The 23,745-nt window shown below is 33.2% G+C and overlaps 1 protein-coding gene across 1 annotated transcript; it reads left to right on the top strand.

Moving 5' to 3' along the window:
• The first annotated feature begins 710 nt into the window (after positions 1 to 710).
• Positions 711 to 22,022, top strand: LOC122403445 (forkhead box protein O-like). The gene is made up of 6 exons (XM_043406973.1): positions 711 to 831; positions 2,405 to 2,599; positions 7,378 to 7,493; positions 8,699 to 8,928; positions 11,937 to 12,317; positions 16,597 to 22,022. The coding sequence occupies exons 1-6, from the start codon at positions 746 to 748 to the stop codon at positions 16,816 to 16,818; spliced, it is 1,230 nt and encodes a 409-aa protein (XP_043262908.1). The 5' UTR covers positions 711 to 745; the 3' UTR covers positions 16,819 to 22,022.
• The last annotated feature ends 1,723 nt before the right edge of the window (positions 22,023 to 23,745 follow it).

A 23,745-nucleotide genomic window follows, 5' to 3' on the forward strand; every position in this document is an offset into this window, starting at 1 on the left:
TACTTATGATGAACAATTTTGATGCACATTATACTTTGATAATTATTTTACATTGAATAATACTACGCACGATTGGCTTCTTTCTAAGTAAAAGATGTAAAACTGTATTTAAATAAACGAAGTTCTTGTTACAATCGTCTTTATTGTAATCCTCTTCCGAATCGAATTTATGTATGATTTTTTTAAATTTGAAGGCAATGATTTCTATCACTGTATAAAAACAAATTTGGTATATTATTAAGCGAGCTAAACGATCGCTGGAAACATTCTATAATAAAAACCTCCATCTTTCCTTTCCCTTTTTTGATAATTCAATATTTACACGAAATTAAGATCTATATGCATTCCAACAAATATTTTTCAACATTCGATTCTATTACAAGAGTAATATAAATAATGGTAATAATAACAATAGTATTCGAGATAACAAGAGCCTTCGTAACGATAATCATTCTCTTTCATTCAAAACATAATAGATCAGAAACGATGATTAGAAATTCCATCGTAATTATCATCGCTCACTAATCATAATCAGTACACACTTGAAAGCATTAATAACGTGAAGTATGTGTTTTAAAAATCGTCCACTTTGACGATTACAAAAAATGAACCAATGTCAAACGTATCCGAATCATTAAAGAGTTTGTGTATTCGCGAGACATCCTGAATTTAAGTTAATCAATATACATATTTTTCCTGTTCACAGAACTCCATAAGGCACAACCTATCGTTGCACACGAAATTCATGAGGGTCCAAAACGAAGGAACCGGAAAGAGCTCTTGGTGGATGATCAATCGTGACGCGAAGCCTGGCAAGTCGTCACGTCGAAGGTAAGTTGACTAGGAAGGTGCGCTATTTCCCGGATAACTGATCGAATTTTTCCCGGATAACTGATCCAAAGCTGTCTAAGCTAAAAATTGTACGTTATTTAAAGCACTTCTTATGAACTGTCAATTATCTGAGATATTGTGTTCATGTACCTCTGTATTAATGCACACAAGAACATTACTTATAATCGTTTTTTGGGTTCAATAACATAATGATAAATAGATTGCGGATGTTTATGCATTTATGGGAAATTTTACTATAGAATGCACTTAACATGCAAAAATATAAGAAATAGTTAAAGTAAGATAGGAATTATTCTAAGATTCGATTTATTTATTTATTCTTCATAATCGTAAACGACTAATAACTAAGCAGATTACCCAACTGTACGTACCGATTTTTACAAAGCTTTGATACCGAGAAAATTGTCAAAAATATTCGATTCGCATTTTTTTAACGGAGATTCATGTTTCGAGAGGGAAATCGCCTTTCAAAGTTGGGAAAACTGATTGAATAATTGGAAAAAAATTGAAATAGAAATGAACGTTAAACAGATGGGTGAAATTTTCATAAAAGTAAAGGTAGCGTTAATATTTCTTACGAAGCATATAATTACTGGTACTCGAAGCATATTATTTTGCAGTATTTATTTTATATTTAATAACTTCAATCGTTCTTTCTAGCAATGATTTATACAGCTCCTCAAATACTTGTTCGCTCTAGATTCGAATCATCGATGTTTTCAAATTTCCCAACAATTATTGACAATGTTGCTATCGATAGATCTTGCTAATTGTCTAAAACACGGTCTTCACGTTTTTATTACCGCAGAATAAGGATTGATTCCGACTGTTTACTCTCGATTTTGTTTTTTTTTGTCGATCGGTTATCCAAGAGATTGTATACAGGGTGTTCGGCCATCCCTGGGAAAAATTTTAATGGGGAATTGTGGATGCTAAGATAGGACGAAAATCAAGAATATCAATTTGTTGATTGAGGCTTCGTTAAAAAGTTAGTAACAAAATTAAATTAAACAAATTTCAAATCATTCACGGAAAAATTATTGTCGGTTGCGGGGGGCCAATTACAATCATTTTTGGTCAATAGATATACCCCTAAAATCCTACGCGCTTTCGAGAAAAAAATTGGAGTAATTACTGAAATTTTTCAGCGAAAGTAACAAATTTCAAATTGTTCTGGAAAAATTATTTTTGGCTGCGGGGGTCAAATACAATCATTTTTGGTCAATATACATACCCCCGAAATCCTACGCACTTTCGAGGAAAGAATTTTTCGGTAATGAATTTTTTTCTCGAAACTGCGTAGGATTTCGGGGGTATGTTTATTCACCAAAAATGATTGTAATTGACCCTCGCAACCGAATATAATGTTTTAAGAATGATTTGAAATTTTTTAATTTAATTTTTTAGTAACTTTTTAACGAAGCTTTTCGGCCTGTAGAATCTTCGATTAATATAGTATTTTCCCCAGGGGGTGGCCGAACGCCCTGTATATTTTTGTAAAAATTCACTGTTGGTGCGACGTTATGAATTCCGTTGCAATGGGATTGCGCAGGGCAATGACGATGGAGCCTGGAAAATTGGAGAAACGACGCTGTCGCGTGCGAAAGAAGATCGAGGCGTTAAGAAATGGCGGCTTGCAAACCGACGCGATACCAAGTCCCAGTAACAGCGTCAACGAGGGGCTCGATCAGTTCCCGGAGAGTCCTCTTCTACCCGGAAGTGGATTTCAACTTTCCCCCGACTTTCGGTATGTTTCCGCTTTGATACGTTGCCTGCCGATCGAACTGGATTTCTAATATTTTCATTCTAGCGTCCGCGATCAATTTTCCGTTTCTGCTTCGTTCTTAACTGCTTGGCTGGGAAATTTAATTTGCCACCGTGTTGATCAAACGTTTGCTGCTCCGTAAGTTGCTGACTTTTATGAGTTTCTGGTAAAACGATAGCGTGAAATATGTACGAGAGGTTTTTGAAAAGTTCGCAAACTTCCATAGAAATGGCGCCTGGAATCGTCCGGATATTCGATGACATTGCAAATATTTGACTATTTTTAAATTATGCTGGGGAAAAACGAAAAAGAGGATTGGAGAATTGTAAAACGTGAGAGTATCAATATTGTAATGTTATTAAACTTATTTCAGGGAAAGAACAGAATGATATTCGTTTAAATTTTAACGTCGCATTATGGAAAGAACAACAGTAATATGCATACGAGTGTATTAAAATGGGAAAACTGCGTAAAATTGTGCTTATCTCGGGAATTAAATCTCAAAGAGGACCTAGTAACAAGGTAAAACAAAAAAAGAAACATTTTCATAGAACGAGAAAGTAATCTTGACTATTCGGATTATAAAGAGAGTTGAAATTTAAAAATAAGCTGATCGAAGAGTAAAAAATATCTAATTTACGGATGTCTTCGTAAACGAAATGGAAGTTAACGAATTAATTAAAATGGCAAAACTGCGTGTATGTTAAAAAAAAATTGTGCTTATCTCGTAAATGAAAACTCAAAGAGAACCTAACAAAGTAAAGCAACAAAAGAAATGGTACGTCGTTCTAGTTATGCCTTAAATTAAAAAATTCTTAATTGGACATACATTTTCATAGAACGAAAATGTGATCTTGACAATTCGGATTATAAAGAAAGATAATACTGAAAAATAAGTAAATCAAGAAACAAGAAATATGTATACTTATGGATTGGGTAAATTTTATTCACGATTAACGAATAAAATTTTTAGATTCACTCTGGAACCAGATTTAGAGGTTTTGCTCGCCTGAATATCAGTTGAAAGTATTCGTTTATAAATATTCTAATTTACAGATGACTTTACAAGTCTAACATTGATGAATAAAATTTGCATTATGTAAGGGTTTATGATGAATTAATATTTATTTTAATGGTATTAATATTATTACGATTATTAGTATTAAATAATTAATTTCTTTTATTATTATTAATTTGCAATTAGTATAAATAATCATAACTTTCGAAATAAAAATGCGAGTCACCATTAGGAATGCTTGAAAAATGTTAATTGCAGAATTCCTAGCCAAGTGGTTCACATTGTAACCAAATCTGACACGATTTTCGTACATATAGTTCATACGAGGTTTTCAAGGCTTAAATTCCATTTTGTTCTATCTCATCGGTTGTTAAAAATTGTTCGAATCTAGTACTGTTTGTTTGCCATGCTCGAATTAACATATGAATTTGATACAAATTATCTCGATCTTACATCACTATTAGATACAACGATATTTAATAATAATGTGCTTGTTTGTGTTGTAATAATTTTTAAATGTAGGCAATAATCATACATCGATGCATTTAGTAAATATTTCATGTATTATTACAAATTGAGATGAAAATTCTCAGATTTCGTACAGGTAATCGTTTAATACGTATCATTTCAGAGTAATTGTTGACTAAACCTGTTTAAAATTAACTTTTTATTAAATCTTCAACGCGTAGTTTCGAACAACAATTACAGATTGTCAATGATTACTTTTATCAAGCTTTTGATTTAATCAACACTGTACACGATCATTAAGTTCTCCTAAAGGAAATTTAAAATATTGATTGATTAAAATGATTTAACGGTAAGGTATGCAACAAGTACACTGGAATTACTTACATACATACATAGAATAATTTATTCTTTTCTTACCTCATCGACTGTACTATGTGATATTTTATATAGCAGATTACTTTTTTGATCCCATTGGATGTAATTGGAATTTTCTTTACGTTTAGTTATAGTACTTTATAAGTAACTATTGCAGTTGCAATTATATAATGTGCAATTGCGTTTCAGTTAGGTATGTCCAATGTCGTTTTGAAGAAAAACAGTTTTCGAATAATGATATGACAGTTACTTCAGTATTTATTGCTTCTTCGATCAACTGTTTCGTTTATCAAAAATATAAAGTAATTAACTTCGAAATAAATAATTCAAACATGTAATGCATTGCGTGTTATTTGCAGAATATTATTTACAATTTTACGTGTATTATGTGGATGCATATCACCATGAAACAATGTAATAACGTTATCCGACGGTAATTCATTTCGAGTTCAATGCGCAAATTTTGTCTACTGCATATTTAATATACTATATTCGATACGGACTGAATATATCGTAATACCATCTTTTTGAAACCACGTAAACCGTGGGCACATTGTTCACTACGTTTTAGGAAGATTTCAGACTTTTCTTAATTATTAGGATCGTTAAAATTGAAGTAAAACTCAATAAGTATTACAAGGTAAATATGTGACATTAATCGAAAGATTATCACGATGGGTTCAAATAACAACTGTTAATTCTTTGTAAGTTTGACAGAAATTTTAAATTTAAATTCGATATTACTTGGACGGTCAAGACTTTTAAAAAGTTACTCATAATGAAAGATTATCCCTACCATTTCACTTCATTTTTTGTCTTTTCATTCCAAACAACAAGCTTACATTTTTTATTTCTTAAACAATACAAGAGGTAAGCTGTCTCTAAATATAATTATGAATTTTCTTTGAAAAAACTATGGTTAATTCGGATCGAACATTTTTTAGAATACAACGAAACATTCTTAAATTACAGAAAACAATCTTTTTTATGTCGATTTTTTCCCGATTATTTATTAATTAACATAGAATTTTGTTCACCTCTTCAAATATCCAACCTATTTTTAAAGTAAAGAAAATGAAAGATAGAAAAGTATTATAAATAAAAATTGAAATTCATAATTTAGGTTCAGTTTCCGGAGAAATATATAACAAATTAATCGGTTAATTATTTTTATGTTTTTAATGAAGTTTTAATATACAACTTCTCTTGTTACGTTTTAACAGGACTCACAGAATATCTTATAACTAAGTTATTTTTACAAATTTTAATTTCTTAGTTTTTAAATGCCTTTGATTAACGAGAAAATGAAAAATCAATTTTTTGAATCTGTCTTACTCAATAATTTTATTTAAATTTTATAAAGAGTTCAAGATTGATTAAGTAAATTAATGTGAATTTTCAGATTCGATAAATCTAAATTAAAAGGTAATCATTGTAGAAACGAGTTGCAATCGAGGAAGTAACTAGAAGCAGCTAAATATGTTTGATTCTAGTACAATATTTGTATGATAATTGCACAAACTAATAATTTACTTTGGTGCATACCATTCACTCTGTCAGCATTTCGTGATTTGTATCAATATTCATGTGTCATTTTTTACGTTAATGCAATTGTACCTTGAAAACTTTAACTTAATTTTAAGTGTTTCAGTATTTAAAGCATTAAACTGCCATATTAAAGTATTGTCTCGTTACTTGGATATGGTTTATTACATTATACGTTTCTCATTATTACGTTTACTGTAATATCGTAGTAAACAATGAAAACTATCAGCTTCAATGCGTACGCTAGTATTGCCAGGAGAAACACTTATAAATGCTTTCGTACTAATCGTATGCATAATGCACCGCTCTTGCTTGCATTTAACGAACAGTTTTGCACAATATACTGTGACATATAAGATACTATTCTACAGTTTATAGTCTCCTAAATTACTTGTACCAGATCTGGGCATTATTTGAATCAAATATTCTAAAATGATTATTTTCAGACACTTACTATATATGTATAGTTCTTGGAAGATTCTTTAACGTATTTTATGTTCAAATGACTCCATTTTGGAAGAAGGCAGAAATATTTGGTATTTCCATGCCTTAAATTTAAGATTGTTATATTATTTGAACCGGACAATTTAAATAAACATTCATAATTTAAAAAATCAAATATCTTGTAAATAAAGTAATCTTGATTCTTTCGTCTTTGATTTGGATGAAACTATGTAGGCTCGTGAAATAGACGAAAATAATACATACGTATTTTTTTTTAGCTGCAATAACTCGAATTTAAGGGATGATAGCACCCTCTAAAGTTTGACAAGCGTCAACTCGAAAACGATTAGAGATAGAGAAAAAAATGTTTCGACAGAAATTGAATGGTTTTTGGCATACGAGAAGAAAATGTTTGAGTTGTCAAAGAATGTTTATTAGGATAAGTTACAGCAATTGTTTATAGAGCAAGAAAGATAGCACGTTTTATTCTAAACTCAACCATATCTTATCAGTTAACACAAAAATTAAATAGTCGAGGTGGGTGTCAAAAATAATGTTTTGAACTTCGAATTTTTGAAAATTCTTCGACAACTTAAACATTTTCTTTTCATATATAAAAAATCACTAAATTTTTGTCAAAACGTATTCCTTCTTATCCAACTGTTTCCAAGCATTTTCGAGGTGAAACTTTGGCGGGTGGTTTCACCCCTTAAACTGGAGTTACAGCAGCTAAAAAAATACGTATATAAGTAATACGTTTCTAAATTGCCGTTACAATGAAAATCATAGATCCGAACGTCGCGTTGTTTGAAATATAATTATATCTATTCCATTTCGAATAATCTCAGATCCGGTTTGTACTTTGTGTGGATATTTCGATTACATTTGATATGTTTTTTTTTTACTCGAGTCCGCGAACTTCAAGCAATGCCTCATCCTGTGGTCGATTAAGTCCAATCCCAGCGATCCCTGGGAAACCGGAATGGACACCAACATACACACCCTCTTATACTACAGACCAATTAGGTACGCACTAAGTTTCGATATTTGTTTCTTTCATATAAGGTTCATCGACTATTTCCATAATTTTGTGTTGCACTGCACTTTAATACGCGCGTAGCATGAGAGATTGAAGCTCTTTTAGAAAACTTCAATTACAATGATTGCAATAATTGCGTAATTTTAATTCCAAACAACTATTCAAACACGTAATAATATTAAATTGTCGAATTAATCGAAGTTTCTTTGTATTTCTAATACGTGATATTTTAAATGAAATACTCTCTTTTTGTTGTTTTTCTTTTCCTCGAGCACTATTGATATATCAAGGTGGTACATTTTTTAACACATTATTTCACGGATCTCAAGAAAATAACATTCTCAAAAATAAGTTAAAAGTATGTATAAGTGGTTATATTATTTGCATCTATTTTTGCAGAATATATAAATGTGTATTTGTGCCTTTTATAAATATTATCTTTCCATAAACATCGTACTATGTTATGAAAATCAACTACAGTTGTATACGTAATATTTGCTCTTAATACTTCATTGTATTATGATCGCGAATAAATAAAGTTTGCACAAATTTACAATATCTGTGTCATTTTTTAAGGCATCACACATAAACATAAATATTTAACACGTAGATCGAATTGGATTAAAAGAAGAGGAAGCTCTGATTGTTTTGTACCACGGTTAATATTGTGATTGTTCGAACAAAGGTAACATATCGAATAATACCACTCCATTTTTAAAAACAAGCATGTAACAATTAATGAACTGAAACGTCAGTTTACGTTAAAATATTCACACTGTTGTCAGTTGGTTAGTTTTTTATTATATTAGACTTCATTTAAAATAGAGTTTCTCGTTCTTATTTATTCGAATTTTTCGGAATGACGCACAAAAATGTTTTCAGCGTCGCGAAATTATCCGAGTTCCGTCTATAAACTTCTATAAAATGAAAAAGTCTCGGATAATCGGTGAAACTTCCAACGACCAAGATGACGACTAGTCCAACCCTATGTTTTTTTAACTTAGAAAACTTGTAAGCACGCGCGTCGAAACTAGTCCGTTTCTTTAAAATTTAAATCTGAAATCGAAAGGGATTTCAACGACTCTGTTCGACAATCTGATACTGTTACGTGCTTCGAATCAGAATCAATGTGCAGTTTTCATTTAAACAAAGTGAATTAACGTCCCCTATTTTTCAATGACCGTGCATGCAGCCGCTGGCCTCGCGGAAACGATGAAATTGGACTCCTATCAAATATATCAGACATCGCTGACGAGCCACCAGCAACAAACAGGACCGCCACCCTCTTATTACGACACCCAGTATCAGAGGAGCAACCGCCTTACCACGGGATCGTCATCCTTTGCTTTGCAGCCGACACCTCAACCCGCGAATCAGCAGAGATGCCCGATTCATGGTCTCCAACCATGCGCTTGTCAAATGGTGAGTGGACAATCAGGGGTAAAGGGTAAGTCGTCTATTGCTAAATTTCATCGTTGAAAGGGAACAAAACGTAGGCGGTTTCTACCCGAACCGTTCAAAGGGCTAGATTATCCTAGTTTACGGACTTTCCACCGATTGTTTCGAGAACCAAATCGCCGAATAAAAGAGACAAATGTAGATTTTCTTATTTTCCAAACCTTTTGTCCAAGAGGCTCTTTGAATATTTAGAGCATAGAATTAAAAGAATGCTAGTATGTCGAACTGGTCAAGCAGACACACGAATTGTGACTTAATTGCATTTAGGAGCAATTACAGTTAAGAGAGAAGATCATCCCGTCTGCAGGAAAATATTTAATGTAAATTGGTTGTTCTGTATAACTTTAGATCCGTACTAAGGAATTATTGATTTCCCAAAAAGAATATAAATATTAAATTTATTGTTCGTTTTGTGGAAAGATTCTTCATTTATCGATGCGAATTAAGTTATTTATTGCATTTGTCAGCAACTACCGTGGTACATAAGTAGATGATTGTGTGTGTGTACAGTGTGTTTCACGAACTTTGTTCACTTAAATATCTCAATTATTTTAAACAATGTGATATGTTACTTGCAGAAGTTTGCAAATGGTATTCTTCGAAATGCAGGTGTGAAGGAAATGTAGAGGTTAACTTTTTTTTTTTTAATAACCAATTTTTTATGCTGTACTTTAACTGATTGGTATATTCTGAGTATAAAAGTATTGAGGTACATTTGTCCTAAGACTTATCGTTTCTGAGATATTTGACTGTTTCCACGAAGCTTGTACAAAATGGCCGCCATCTGCAACGAAGCAACGTTGTAATGTTTGAACTGATTATTTCAAAGGATGCGAGATAATGTTACTTGCAAAAATTTCCATGCTTTAACTAAATACATAACATGGTATAAATGATATGCTTCCAAATGCGGTTGTAAAAGAAATATAGAAGTTAATTTTGTTTTTTTTAATAATTCAATTTTTTATGCTCTACTTCGATTGATTGGTATATTCTGAGTATAAAAGTACTAAAGTACACTTGTCCTAAAATTTACCGTTTCTGAGATATTCTACTGTTTTCACGAAGCTTGTTCAAAATGGCGGCCATCCGCAGCGATGCAAGGTCGTAGTTCTTGAACTATTGCGTCCCTAAACACTAGAACTGCCAAAACAGTCGAAATTACCCATTCGTGATTTCGAATTTTCAAAAATTCGCCGTAATTTTCTATAAGAGAATGAATTAACACTTATTGGTACCAAATTAAAACGATAAATGCGCGACAAAATGTATAATGCAATGGAAATAACTACACTGTAATCGTCGATAGTTATAGCGTTAAATGTCTTATTTCGGATATTTCTTAAATGTCTGAAATGTCTTATTTCTGAGGAGCATCGAAAAATATTGTATACAACGTTTCAAAGACTACAACGCTGCGTCGCTGGAGATGGCCGCCATTTTGAAGAAGCTTTGTGAAAACAGTCAAATATCTCAAAAACAGTAAGTTATAGGACTAATATACCTCAATACTTTTATGCTCAGAATACCCCAATCTGTTGAAATTGAGCATAAAATTTCATAATTTAAAAAAACAACATTTGACCTCTATATCCCCTTTGTGCCTCCATTTGCAAGAATACAATTTATACCATATTAGGTTGGAAAAAAAGAAATCCATTATTTTCACGTTTATTTCAAGAGTTTATTTAATATGGTTCGACTTGGGTGATATACTATATGTACCGTTTTGTTTTGTAATGTGTTGCCCATTCGATTTCGTTCCGTTTAGCTAAGACTTCGTGGATGGAAATTCGGAGGAAACATCGAGCTTCTTTTTGAATTCAGCTTTATGCAAATGGTTTAAAACTGTTTTAAGGTCGATCTTTAACTCCTGGACAGTGCTATGACTGTTAACACGTCGGTCTACTTCGATCATTTCCATCATTTTATCGATATTTTCAACATTGGACACCATTCACAATTTTAGTTGATTGAGGCTGCGTTAAAATTTATTAACGTTTAAAGTTCCATACAGATCGGACAATTTTTCGACGAAATTAAAAAATTTCAAATCGTTCAAGGAAAATTATTTTTAGTTACAGGGGTCAATTACAATCATTTTTTATCAATAGACATACCCCCGAAATCCTATTCACTTTTGAGAAAAAAATTCCTTATCGAAAATCTGTCTGACCATAATAATGTTCTACTGAAATTGCATACGTATGTTTAAAACATCATAACTTCTGAACGGATTGGACGATTTTAATGTTTCAAAATGCAAATAACGCTTATTTTGGTGAAGAATATGTGCAAATTCTAAGAATTTACGAAAAGTTGTTCCTTAACTCCGCAAAATGAGAAAAACCCCATAAAAGTGGTCCAATAATCAAATGACCATAACTCCTACAATAGTGAATATATTTCAATGAAATTTAGTAATGAAGTAGAGTTCATGAATACCTACGAAAAAGTATTAGACAACATTTCCGTACAGCGTCAAACAAATTTATTAAAAATCGAAAACGCAAATCAACAGAGGGTGGGTGCCTAAATTTTTCAGCGAAATTGAAAAGTTTAAAATCGTTTTGAAAAAATTATTTTCACTTTCGGGCGTCAAATACAATAATTTTTGGTGAATACACATACCACCTAAATCCTACGCGTTTTCGAGAAAAAATTCGTGTAGGTAAATAAATTTTATTAATAATTTTTTACAATAATTTTGTTAATAACTTTTTAACAAAGCCTGAATCAACAAATTGGTATTCTTGATTTTCTCTCATTAAAATTTTTTGCAGGGGTGGCCGAACACCCTGTATATGACTTGAGCCATCTAAGCGAATAATAATGGATTTCTTTTTCCCCAACCTAATATTATATGCACTTTCTTTACAGCTTTTGTAAGTACCGTTTTCTAGCATTCTTTGAAATAATCGAGACGTTCGAGTGGGCGCGGTGTATTTATCGTTCTCTTTTCGAACCATTAGAATTTGAGTCCAGTGGCTGGAATGTCACCGTCCTATCAGCAGAGTGAACCGAGTCCCACGGCGTTAGGAAACAGTCAACAGCCGACTCTTCAATACATAATGCAGACGCAACAGTGCCAACAACAGCAGCAGCAACAGCAGCAACAGCAGCAGCAGCAACAGTCGCAGACAGCGCCAACCGGATCCAGCCAACCGCAAACACCGACGCCTTGCGGCCCCCCACCCTGCGGCGCGGCGCCTTGCGGTCCCACAAGTTGCGGCCCGACACCCAGCACAATGATGGGCCAGCTGATGGGCGCGCTGAACAATTCCACGCTTCTCGACGATTTAAATATTAACATCGAATCGCTGCACGGCGGATTCGACTGTACCGTCGAAGAGGTGAGTTTCATTTCCGAATTGAGGGAATATATATATTCGTTAATGACTGAATCTAATATTTGAATGAAATACATTAATTATTTATCGGAGTTTATGTCATAATAAATATAGAACAGACCTTAATTCGGGTCCTCGATCGATCGAAGCTGTGACTAGTACTATTTATAAAATGAATTTTCATATTTTTAAGACTACTTCTGGTAGCGTAAAAGTTTTATTTTTTTTTTTCTGAAATCTGAATATCGCAACCATTGTATATATTCGTGTACGGTTGTAAAAATACACTTTACTAGGTTTAAATTTTTAAGTTGTAAGTGAACATGTTATGTTTTGTAACATACTTCATAATTAAATAATAAATGCTAATTTCTGTTTTACAACGCAACGTCGTGATGAAGTACCATTTATCCCCAGTGTCTTTATGGAACCGTTAAATGTTTTTGGTTAGGTACGAGTTTCAGAGACTGTGCATATGTATACACAGGTTCATTCATTGAATATCAACTTATTCATAAATAAATTTTATTATTTTAATAAACGCTGGCGTACTTATCTAATAGAATACTGGAGTTACATTATTATTTAAATGTAAATAATTCAGTATTAAGTGTTATAAAACAAGGATGGAGCCACAGTTTAACTGTTATTTCGCGGTATTGTTTACATTGTATTTGTCTAACTTATTTTCTGTAACTTCATCATTTAGTGTTATATTTGTTGCTGCTCTCATAAAAACCCATGTACATATAAAACACAAAATTTTACCTATTGTTTATTTCAAAACTGTACCATATGCGTTGAAATTTTTACAGAATATTTTTCATACGTCGTCGAGTGATTTACAAAATTATGTGAAATATTGTAAGTTTATTGTTTCTACATAGTATCAAATTTTCACTAAGCAAATGAATAATATAAATTTGAAGCAATGAATGTAATAGCATCAACCAAAATTGGGTACATTTTAATCACAAATAACGAATACAAATTTTTAATTCGTTCACAAATTATTGCCCATTTACATTTCATTTATAAATTATATCGATGTCACAAAAGTTACTTTACGAATGAATATAAAATTTTTATTCGTTATTCGCGAATAAAATTTGTCAAATTCTGCCTTCTATGATACAAATTTAATAAACTGCACAAAATTATGCATTTTTCAATTACGGACTTTAAATCGCACCGAGAAACTACATTGAGGAATTTTTTTAATAAAAAAATCAGAGACAGCTGAAAATTGAGACATACTATATTATCTGTTGTTTTTCTCATGAATTTGAGCGTGCCTTGCAAAATTTAAGAAAAACAATGAACACTGCAACATTTAATGAACGATGGTTTGTTATTTTCAGACTAATTTTTTATACATATTCGGTCTTGACACGATAATAACAATTTTACGGCGAAATATTGTAGAACTGCATTTTGCTTTCTATTTTCAACTTTCACTTCACACTGCATACTACTTTATGTACCATACTTCTAGTATATTGCAAATACACAAATGAAAAATGGTGTCAGTAGTTACTAATGTCCACTTCTGTAAATCATTTTTCATCGATATCGAGCAAGATCAGGATCATTTACACTCACTACGCCAAGCAGACTGAAATTAAAATGATTTTCATAATATGGACAATTAACATCAATAAATGAACAATTAAATCTAAAGCAAACTGAACAAAATGTAAAATTGTGATTCTCTATATGTTGATAATCACTGAAATTTTCTTCTTTTCCTAGGCATTTCCCTTCACCGGTTTCATTTAACACGTTCACATTTTGAGATTATAAACATATTACATTACACATTTAAAAAAAGAAAAAAGAATAAACGCTTCCTTAATTTCGTTCTGAAACAATTCTATTAGAATACATAAAGAAAAATCACTTACCATGTTTCTCATAATATTATTAATTCTTATTAAATAATATTGTGTAAATAATGTGTATATTTAAATTACTGATATAAAAATTTAAACATAAATTATTTTCAAACTAAACGATGCAAGAATCAAGAGAAATCGGCCACCCACTCTTTCCACTATTTATTATTGGAAAATAATTTAAAAGATTTGAAGAGTACAGAGAACTGTATTCTGTACAGGGCCTTGCTAGATTAATAAAATCTAATGTTTAGTAGAATTATTTTAACGAAGATAGAGACTCGGACGTGTGCCAGAGAGACTAAGTTGATTGTATAAAATAATTTTCCACATTCAGATCGAATGAAAAAAATACGAATTAGAAGAATTAATAGTGCGCCGTAAATCATCCTAGAAAACGTATAAAATAAAAATATATACACTGTGGAGCATAACTATAGCACCACTATAATTTTCAAGAGTTTTATAGTTGTAACTAATGATTTCTAAATGTTAATAATACCACGTGAAAAGAACTAGAAAAACATTATAATTAATGGAAAAAATACAAAAATAACATTTATTTAACATGAAGTATGATAATAAATGAAATATTGTAATGGTGCATAACTATAGCACCAATGTATTTGGAACGTAATAATAAGGTTAAATGGCTATAAAGTGTTAAATTTCTAATTCAGTTTATTAAAGTGAGCAGTTTCAATAATGAGTAGGACCTCCATTTTTATGTATTAATTCAAAAATACGATTGTTCATACTTGTAATGAGTTTTTTCAAAGTTTCTTCACTAATTTGATTCCATGCTTCAATAACTGCTGTTTTTAGCTCCGAAATGTTCGAAAATTGTCGATTATTTCCATAAATATGCCGTACCATGATACCCCATAGGTTTTCATTTGGATTTTGGTCTGGGGAGCATGCAGGCCATTTCAATACATTGACATCAAACGTTTCAAACCATGCTGTGGTTTGTCGGCTTTTATGGATTGGAGTATTATCTTGTTGATAAGTCCATGAAATGTTGACTGTTTGCATGAATAAAAGGCAATAAATGATTTTCGAGTATTCTAATATACTCCGCACTATTCATTCGTGTAGTTGGAAAAGCTAATCTGAGCTTGCCACAGGAGCAGAATGCACCCCACACGATAAGTGTCCCTCCACCGAAATTACGTTTCGAAAAGTATTTTTGTTCTTTACGAAGGTCCCTCCAATATGAATTAAATCCATCTGGACCGTCCAAATTGAATTTTTTTTCGTCAGAGAAAATAACCTAAGTTAAATAAGGAGTATTGAATATGAAGCTAAAATCTCGATTTATGAATGTCTAAACTTAACTTACATTATTCCAATTTCTGCTCATGTTTTTTCGTGCGTATTCAAGCCTGGCTATTTTGTGACGTTTCAGAAGTGTAGGTGCAGACATCATTTTTTGTCTTATAAGGTTTGAATTACGTTTAAGGACACGTTGGACAGTCCAACGAGAAACGCCGAGATCACATTCCTTCACAATTTGTTTACAGCTTTTTAACGTATTGCTCGCAACTTTAGCAATTTGCCTTTCAGTACGAGGGGATAACTTCTTCTTAGGTCCCCCTTTCTTATTTTTCCCATACTTAGTAGGATCGCGTAAAAAATTCAGTACAACTTTATGAGATCGCTCGAGTTTACGTGCGATTTCACGTATCCCCATTTTTTGCTCTCTGTACGCTGAAATTGCACCTTGCTCTTGTTCATTAAGGTAGCTGCCACGTGGCATTGTATTAATTAACTAAGAATTCCCGGGTTTACTAAAAAAATTCCAACAGAAACCCTTGAAGTGCGTTAAATTTGAACTGGTTCTATTGTTTTGCACCGATCGGCAAACGTTTATCGATTAAATTTTGACATATAAGTAGACAACTTCAATGAATTTCACCTAAAATCCATTATTTACAATGCTTTTTCATACCATATAATTGGTTGTTTCAAATTATTTTCTTACTGGTCGGAAATGTTAAAAATATTAGTGGTGCTATAGTTATGCTCCGCAGTGTACATATTGCAAGTACGAAAAATATTTTCGTGCCATCGATAGTTAATATTCTGATGTCACGTTCGCGTCAATGTCACTCACTGTTGCGGGTATCTCACTCAGCCACGTTCCGTTTCATTAATAGCCAATAACAACCGAGAACCCGAAAAGTGGAAGGGATTAGGTAGCAGCCAGACAGCCGATTCTGTTCGCCCTTCGCGTCGTTTAGTTTGCGGATAGTGTCTCAACAGAGAATCCGTTCATCCAACCGTGAGTCAGCGGACCGTGAACTTGTAAATTACCGTGAAATCATGTATCGATCGTAATTCAAAGAGTCGCTTACCGTACACCAAACAGTAAACCTGTATCTCAGGTGATCAAACACGAGCTGTCGATGGACGGAACGCTGGATTTCAACTTCCAACAAGGCGTGATGGACACGACTGCGATTCAAGTGAGCGACAGAAACGTCGGTCAGAATAGTGCCGTGTCGCAGAACAACGTCGTCGGTACGACGGCTGGAAGCGCAACCGCAGGAGTCTACGTAAGCACCAATGCAACGACTCCTGCTGCACCTCCATCCTGGGTTCACTAGCAGTGGGCCCCACTGCCCTCGACACCCCCGAAATCCTTGTCAACGTCGTTAATAGACGAACAGGATAATTTTCATGGACCGTCCGAGGGACAGCTCATCGGTGAGTCAAGCATTATTTGTTACCTTAAAGAAATTTTATGCACGTCGATGAACATCAGCGTGCGTGTCTAAATATGTATGTATAAGAGGACGATGGGGATGGGGGTTCTAATCACCTGGTGAGGAAATTGTGCTCGACCATGAAACAGGTGACTGTTCTGGTCCTGGTGACTCTTCGTGATAGAAAACGTGGCGCATTGAATTGATCCGGAACCTCGAAACTAATGAGGGACGTCAGATTAAGAGGGATTTCCATTTTATGTATTCGTCTCAGATCGCTTTGAAACTTTGCGTGTGGCTGGAAGATCGAAAAATATTCGATACAGATTTTTTCATTTTGGTCCTTTTTCGCGTTCAAGGGGTGGTTAAATATAAATGATCTGAAATATCTCCTCAAGCTATGTTAGTGGCGGAGTTCCTCTAGTACCTAAATCATTAAAAAAATATAATATTTTATGACTTCTATACTGTTCTATTTATAATTTAATAATATTGGAAATCAATATAAAGCAACAAAACAAAGAAAATTATAATAGAGAATTTAGCAAAATTTAGATTTTTAGTGTCCGGTAATAGGATACGATAATCTGCCGGGAACCAGGGAACAGCAAAGCTATAAAGAAAAGTTTGTTTTATAAAAATCAGTGCACTATACACAGTATATACAGAATACAAAGGTAATTTAAAAAGTGCTGACCAAAAGATATAATAATACCATTCACACATTTTTCCTTACAAAAATTGAGAGGTATACTAGTTTATAATTTGTACGATACACTAACTTCTAATTAGACGCCACAATCAACTGATTTTTTTAGCTGTGTGCGTGCGACTAGAACATGACGAAAGTTGATTTTAACACACTTTAAAGATATCGCTACTCTCTGGTACTATGTAGGTGCCATCCGGAATCAAATTGATGGGAAGTTGTAGAGCCAATAATTTGTCATCATAAAATAATTTATATCTAATCAATCTAACAAGACCGGTCAAATGACTTTATTTTCCCCTTTTACGAGGTAACGTACTTGTAATTTTTGCATTATATGTATATGTAGTATCCGGTTTTAGGGGAACTCCCCCTAATATTAGGTCAAAGATCATCTTGCAAAAACTCAGACTGCGATATTTTCTTGAATATTCTTTTACGAGCACGTGTTGCTTTGAAATTTGATATCTTTCTTGTATACGAAGGTATTCAATAATCTGACTGTAAATGTGCATACCTAGTACTTTAACTTCGTTCCGAAAATTTACATTGACCTTTGATAACGAATTTTGTTTCAAGTCGATACCGTAGTTAGTTTCACAGAAAATTATTATATACGGAAAAATACTGGCTAGTAATAATGCAAACATCCTCTATACAAACTTAAATTAATTTTCAATAAACAATTAATAATCCAGTTTCATCGCACACCAATCGTACAATAGGTTCAATAGGAATTGCTGAAACTCCTTTGGGCGCATAGAGTTAAAATAAATTTCAAAATAAACATAGAAGACAGTATAAATAATAATAGTTGTTATGTTCATCAGATGGAGGATAAAGAGCCCTTTAAAATGAGTGTTCAATCAAATCGATGGCGTAATTAGTTCTGGAGATATAAGGGTCTGAAGCGTTTGTTTACTTTTCATTGTTGACATCTGCGCGAGGTCATTGACCGCTCGTGCCCGTAGTAAACAGTGCGTCAATCGGTCACGACTTTCACGACTCACGTGCGACAGAGAGCTCCGATGCAAAAAAAATTACCCCTTCACATAAATTACGATATCTCCAAAACCAAAAATCGGATCGACATAAACCAAAAACCGTTTTAAAGGGAAGGTCTTGCCACTTCTAACAGTCGCTCAATTATGGAAAAAACAGTAATAGCTTCGGAACTGCATGCGTGTAAAGTTTAGCTATTTTTAATACGCGTTGTTAGACAGTGGAAACTGAAGTTTCCTTCGTTTCATCTTTGTTATTTATTTCCTATTTACATCGGAAGCTAACGAGAATTTGATACCAAATTTTGTCCGGTTTTTTATAAAAACAGTGTAAATTGTTCAACCAGTCAGACGACCGATTGTGGTAGGTAAGACTGATTACATATTTTCCTCAGAAAACAAACAATAAGAATAAAAATGAATATTGAAAAATTCATTATACGTGTACTATAAGAAAAGTCCGCAAGTTAAATGGCGCGAAAATACATCAATAACTCTTCTTACGATCTTTGAGGGATGATTTACCCTCTAAATATGAAATCGAACCAAAGTTTCAAAGCAGTTGGAGACGGATACCTACATAAACAACCTTCCTTGCAACCGAAGAACAATGAACACGTGATACGCGTTATGCACTTTAAGAATTTAAAAATCCTTTTCTTTAATGTACGTAGTAATTACGAATTCTAGTTCCCATATGTAATTTGCTGCTAAATGCGATTGGATTTTGTTTCTTCGAGCCTTCTCACGGCTCGTCGAAGTCGGTCCAATAAAATATCGCTAGTAGTTGCGAAAATAGAATTGTACACAACGCCAGATCCGGATAACATTGATTGCTGTACATACAAAATAATATTTGTACACCCACGTCATAACAATGCTCACCGATACAGTGTTTAATAAATCGCTTCGACGTTCTACTCACCGGTCTGTGTACCATCTCGTGCATGCCGCCACATTTATATGTATAGCACGTACACATCTGTGTTTTGTCCGAAATCGGTATTGACTTAGGCGCGATAACAGTTACGTTTCCCTGGCCGTCGAATTATGTCGAAATCAATTTTTCCGTTCTCGCGGAACAACGTGAAAATAGACGCTGCTCCCGGATAAGGTTCATCCTGTTGAAAAATACAGTTAATGCGAACAATTATGAGGTGTTGATGTTTTTATCGCGATCCTGCAAAACTTTGAGCGAAAAACAGCCATTACATGACGTATCTTTTGGAGAGAGACTGTTGAACAACAGGAGGTGACGTGAAATGGAATTTAATTTCTTTATGAAAAACAAGACGAAATAAAAGTCGCTAATATCCCACTCGAGTGGTTCCTGCGACTACAAACAACTGATTAAAGGGGGGAAAAAATATAAATAAAGTGAAATTTTCTTTTGTCCGTCACTTCGTTTTAGAGAAACGTGAATTTATAAGTGTTTGGAGCAGCAGCCACATGTTACGTGTATGTGATAATAATTCGATTAGTACCTTAAAGACTTCGCCTTTTTGTTTGCTGGTAATTTCCATGTCCTCCATTGATTTCAACTTTTTATTGTTCAAAATTTAGTTTACATAGTGATGTCACATTTGTCAGTACAAAACTTTTTTATGAAATCATGACCACTTCGCAAAATAAATCATTCTTGCGTTTATTTGCAAAGCAAAATTATCCTGGGTCACGAAAGACCCCGAATCTATTATTAGTTCAGGGTTATGTTTATTGCAAGGATTGGGAAAGTCACATCACTACCAAATTTTTCTATAGAACAATGACACTTGCGTAAAATAAATCACTCTGTATTTATCAGTAAAGAAAAGTTATCCTGGGTCATGAAAGACCCCCAATGTACTATTTCAGGGTTACGTTTATTCGAAAGATTGTAAAAGTCACATTTATCAGTACCAAGCCATTTTTATAGAATCATGACAACTTCGTAATATGTATCACTGTGTATTTTTTTATAAAGTAAAATTATCCTGGGTCACGAAAGACCCCAAATATATTATTTCAGAGTTACGTTTAGTACAAAGAATGTGAAAGTCATACGTATCGTTACCAAATTTATTTATAGAACGATGAGAACTTCGTAATATAAATCACTCTGTATTTATTTGTAAAATAAAATTATCCTGGATCGCGAAAGACCCCATATATATTGTTGCAGGGTTATGTTTATTACAAAGATATTGAAAATCACATTTATCAGTACCAAGTCTTTTTATAGAACGGTGACAATTTCATAAAATAACTCAGCCTATATTTATTTGTATCGAAAAATTATCTTGGGTCACGAAAGACCCCCAATGTATTATTTCAGTGTTTCGTTGGAAAAATCGCGAAAGTCGTGCAGGTACTTATGTATATTTGGTATTCGTCTGCGTTTAGAGATCGACAGGGCGATACCTGAGGAAGACACATTAAACGCGCTCGACGCGAAAAACGCTGGGGATTTTCGCGCGCGATTTGTGGCCGAGCCGAGCGCTGGGATCCGGGGCAGGAAAAAAAGGGGGCGGCGAATTGTAATTCTGATTTGCGAATATCGAGTGCTAATAAGTTGATTCGCGTTAATCGCGGCCGGTTTTAAACCAGCGGCCGTATAATTCGGGAAATCATGACACATTGGGGGGGCTTACGATCGACTCGACCGCTTTTTGACCCGCCGCACGCCGCGTCGGGCGACGAAATTTGTTGCGATTTTGGTTTTTATCGCGTTCGATTCGCCGTCGATCGCGACCGATTCTGTTCACATAACGTTAGAGGGGCTCGTCGAAAACGACGAGGGAAAATTGCGCGAACAGGAAAATCAGACAGTCCCCGCGCCAAATCGATCACAGTTTGCAACGGATGTCAGGGATTTTGGTGAAATTGAAATATGATGCAATCCGCGTGCAAATAATAGGGGTTTAAGTCATCGTTTTGCTGGTTTCGAATTTTTTTAAGAAATACAGGACGTTGAATCTTGCGATTTTGGCCAATTCCAGCGATAGCGAATTTTATAAATGATTGCAACTAAACTAAATTTTATATCAAACTTAATGGTTGTTTTTGCAATCTTTTTTTCTGCAAAATCTAAGTTGAGTGCTTTTAAGAATTCTATAAAATACAAACGTATTTCTTGAAAGTGGCTTAAGTCATATATTTTCTGTTTTAAAATAATTCAATTAGAAGATACCCACTACAAAGGGTGTTCATTCACCCCTGGGAAAAATTATAATGGGAGATTCTAGAGGCCAAAATAGGACGAAAATTAAGAATACCAATTTGTTGATTGAGGCTTCGTTAAAAAATTCTTAATGTTTAAAGTTCTACTCGTACTGAATTTTTTTTTCGAAAATGGCAAGGATTTGGGATTTGACATTTCAGCACCTAACCGAATTTTTTTCTCGAAAGTGCGTAGGATTTCGGGGGTATGACTATTTACCTAAAATGATTGTAATTGACCCCTGCAACCAAAAATAATTTTTTCAGAATGATTTGAAATTTTTTAATAACTTTCTAACGAAGCCTCAGTCAAGAAATTGATATTCTTGATTTTCATCTTATTTTGGCCTCTAGAATCTCCCATTAAAATTTTTCCCAGTATGAATTTGTTTTGCGTTTCTTTTTTAGCTTTAAACAAAATTTGTGAATTTACATCGAGAAAATTAAACGGAGATTGTTTGCCCGCGAACTAAGAGCTGCGTTGATTATGTTTTCGTGAGTCCTCGAGTGGCGGCAAGTTTTAGGATATTCGAAGTGGATATTTTTAGGAATTCATTTAAACACGCAAGTCCCGTTTAACGCTGAAATATTAATGCATACTGTATTATGTTATTGAAGTGATGCATTAATTTTAGGCCGTTTAAAAGTTTCGCAATTCCAAGGCTCGCTGCGTGCTTTCGTAATGCAATACAATTTCCCCGGAATCGTATTATGTGCGGATGCATAATGTTTAATGAATCCATTGTCTTATCTGTCGCGTGTATAACAACGTCGCGAATTAACAATTGATCAAAACGGATACATCGTCGATTCGTTAAAAATACGGAGTGTAATTGTTGGAATTAAAGAAAATAAACTCAATTTGGGCAATATTATTTTATTAATTTAGAAAAGAAAAGAAAGGTAAGAAACAAAAAGACTGTAATAATTCGAAACACATTTGTATCATCCTCGTGGGCACACACTCAATCACCGACACACGAAAAAACATAAGAAAGGGGACATACAGCAATGTAGCCAACCACACAAAACAAAAGTAACTTTTACTACATATTATTAACAGTAATAGTAAATTTTAAGAGTAAGTACTTTTCGAAAAAAAGTTTTGGATCATCATTTTTAGCCCAGTTAATTAATCTAATCTACCTAATGAACATTTAAAATTTATTACAGAAAATATAGATAAAATTAAAATAAATGTCAATATCAAAAATGTAAAACATTAATGACATTTTTTACAAATCTTCAATAAAAATTACATACTACGTGGAGTTAATATTAATGTTGCTATATGTAGAAGGTGTATATTGATTCTGGACTACAGATTTTTATTTATAATTAAAATTGGGTACGAACTGAAGTAAAACAATGATGTAAAGATGTCTTGTTTATATTTGTACTTCGACAATTATCAGGAATTAAACGAACAAAATAATTTTATAATGTATAATAAATGCATGTATGAAAATAGGAGAAATATATGAATGCAAAGAAAGAACGTAAGTTAAATAACAATAATACGTACATATAAGCGAAAATAAAACCGAAAAAGGTACAGTAATATAAACAGTAGGCATTATAATTAACTTATATGGAAAGAATTGGTTAAATAAAAAGTAATACAGAAATTCGAGAAGGAAAATGTGCATGTACGAACTGTTTCATGATTTAATTCCGTGGTACGTGTTAGGAATAGCATTTTTTTAACCTGACCACTGATTCATTTCTCAATTCGTCCAAGAATGGGAAGAAACAAAAAAATGAGTGAGAAAGGTCAAAAGTGTATCTTAATTTTTCACAAACCTTCGTAATTGTTTAAATTTGGAAACGTGTGCAGTCATCTATTATTTGGTACACTGTTTGGTACAATATTATTTCAATTTTATATTGCAATAAAATATTATTAAACGAATTTCATGG

This window comes from Colletes gigas, unplaced genomic scaffold (genome assembly GCF_013123115.1).
Source record: "Colletes gigas isolate AHSC1104 unplaced genomic scaffold, ASM1312311v1 Colletes_gigas_Sc00053, whole genome shotgun sequence".
Classification (NCBI taxonomy): domain Eukaryota; kingdom Metazoa; phylum Arthropoda; class Insecta; order Hymenoptera; family Colletidae; genus Colletes; species Colletes gigas.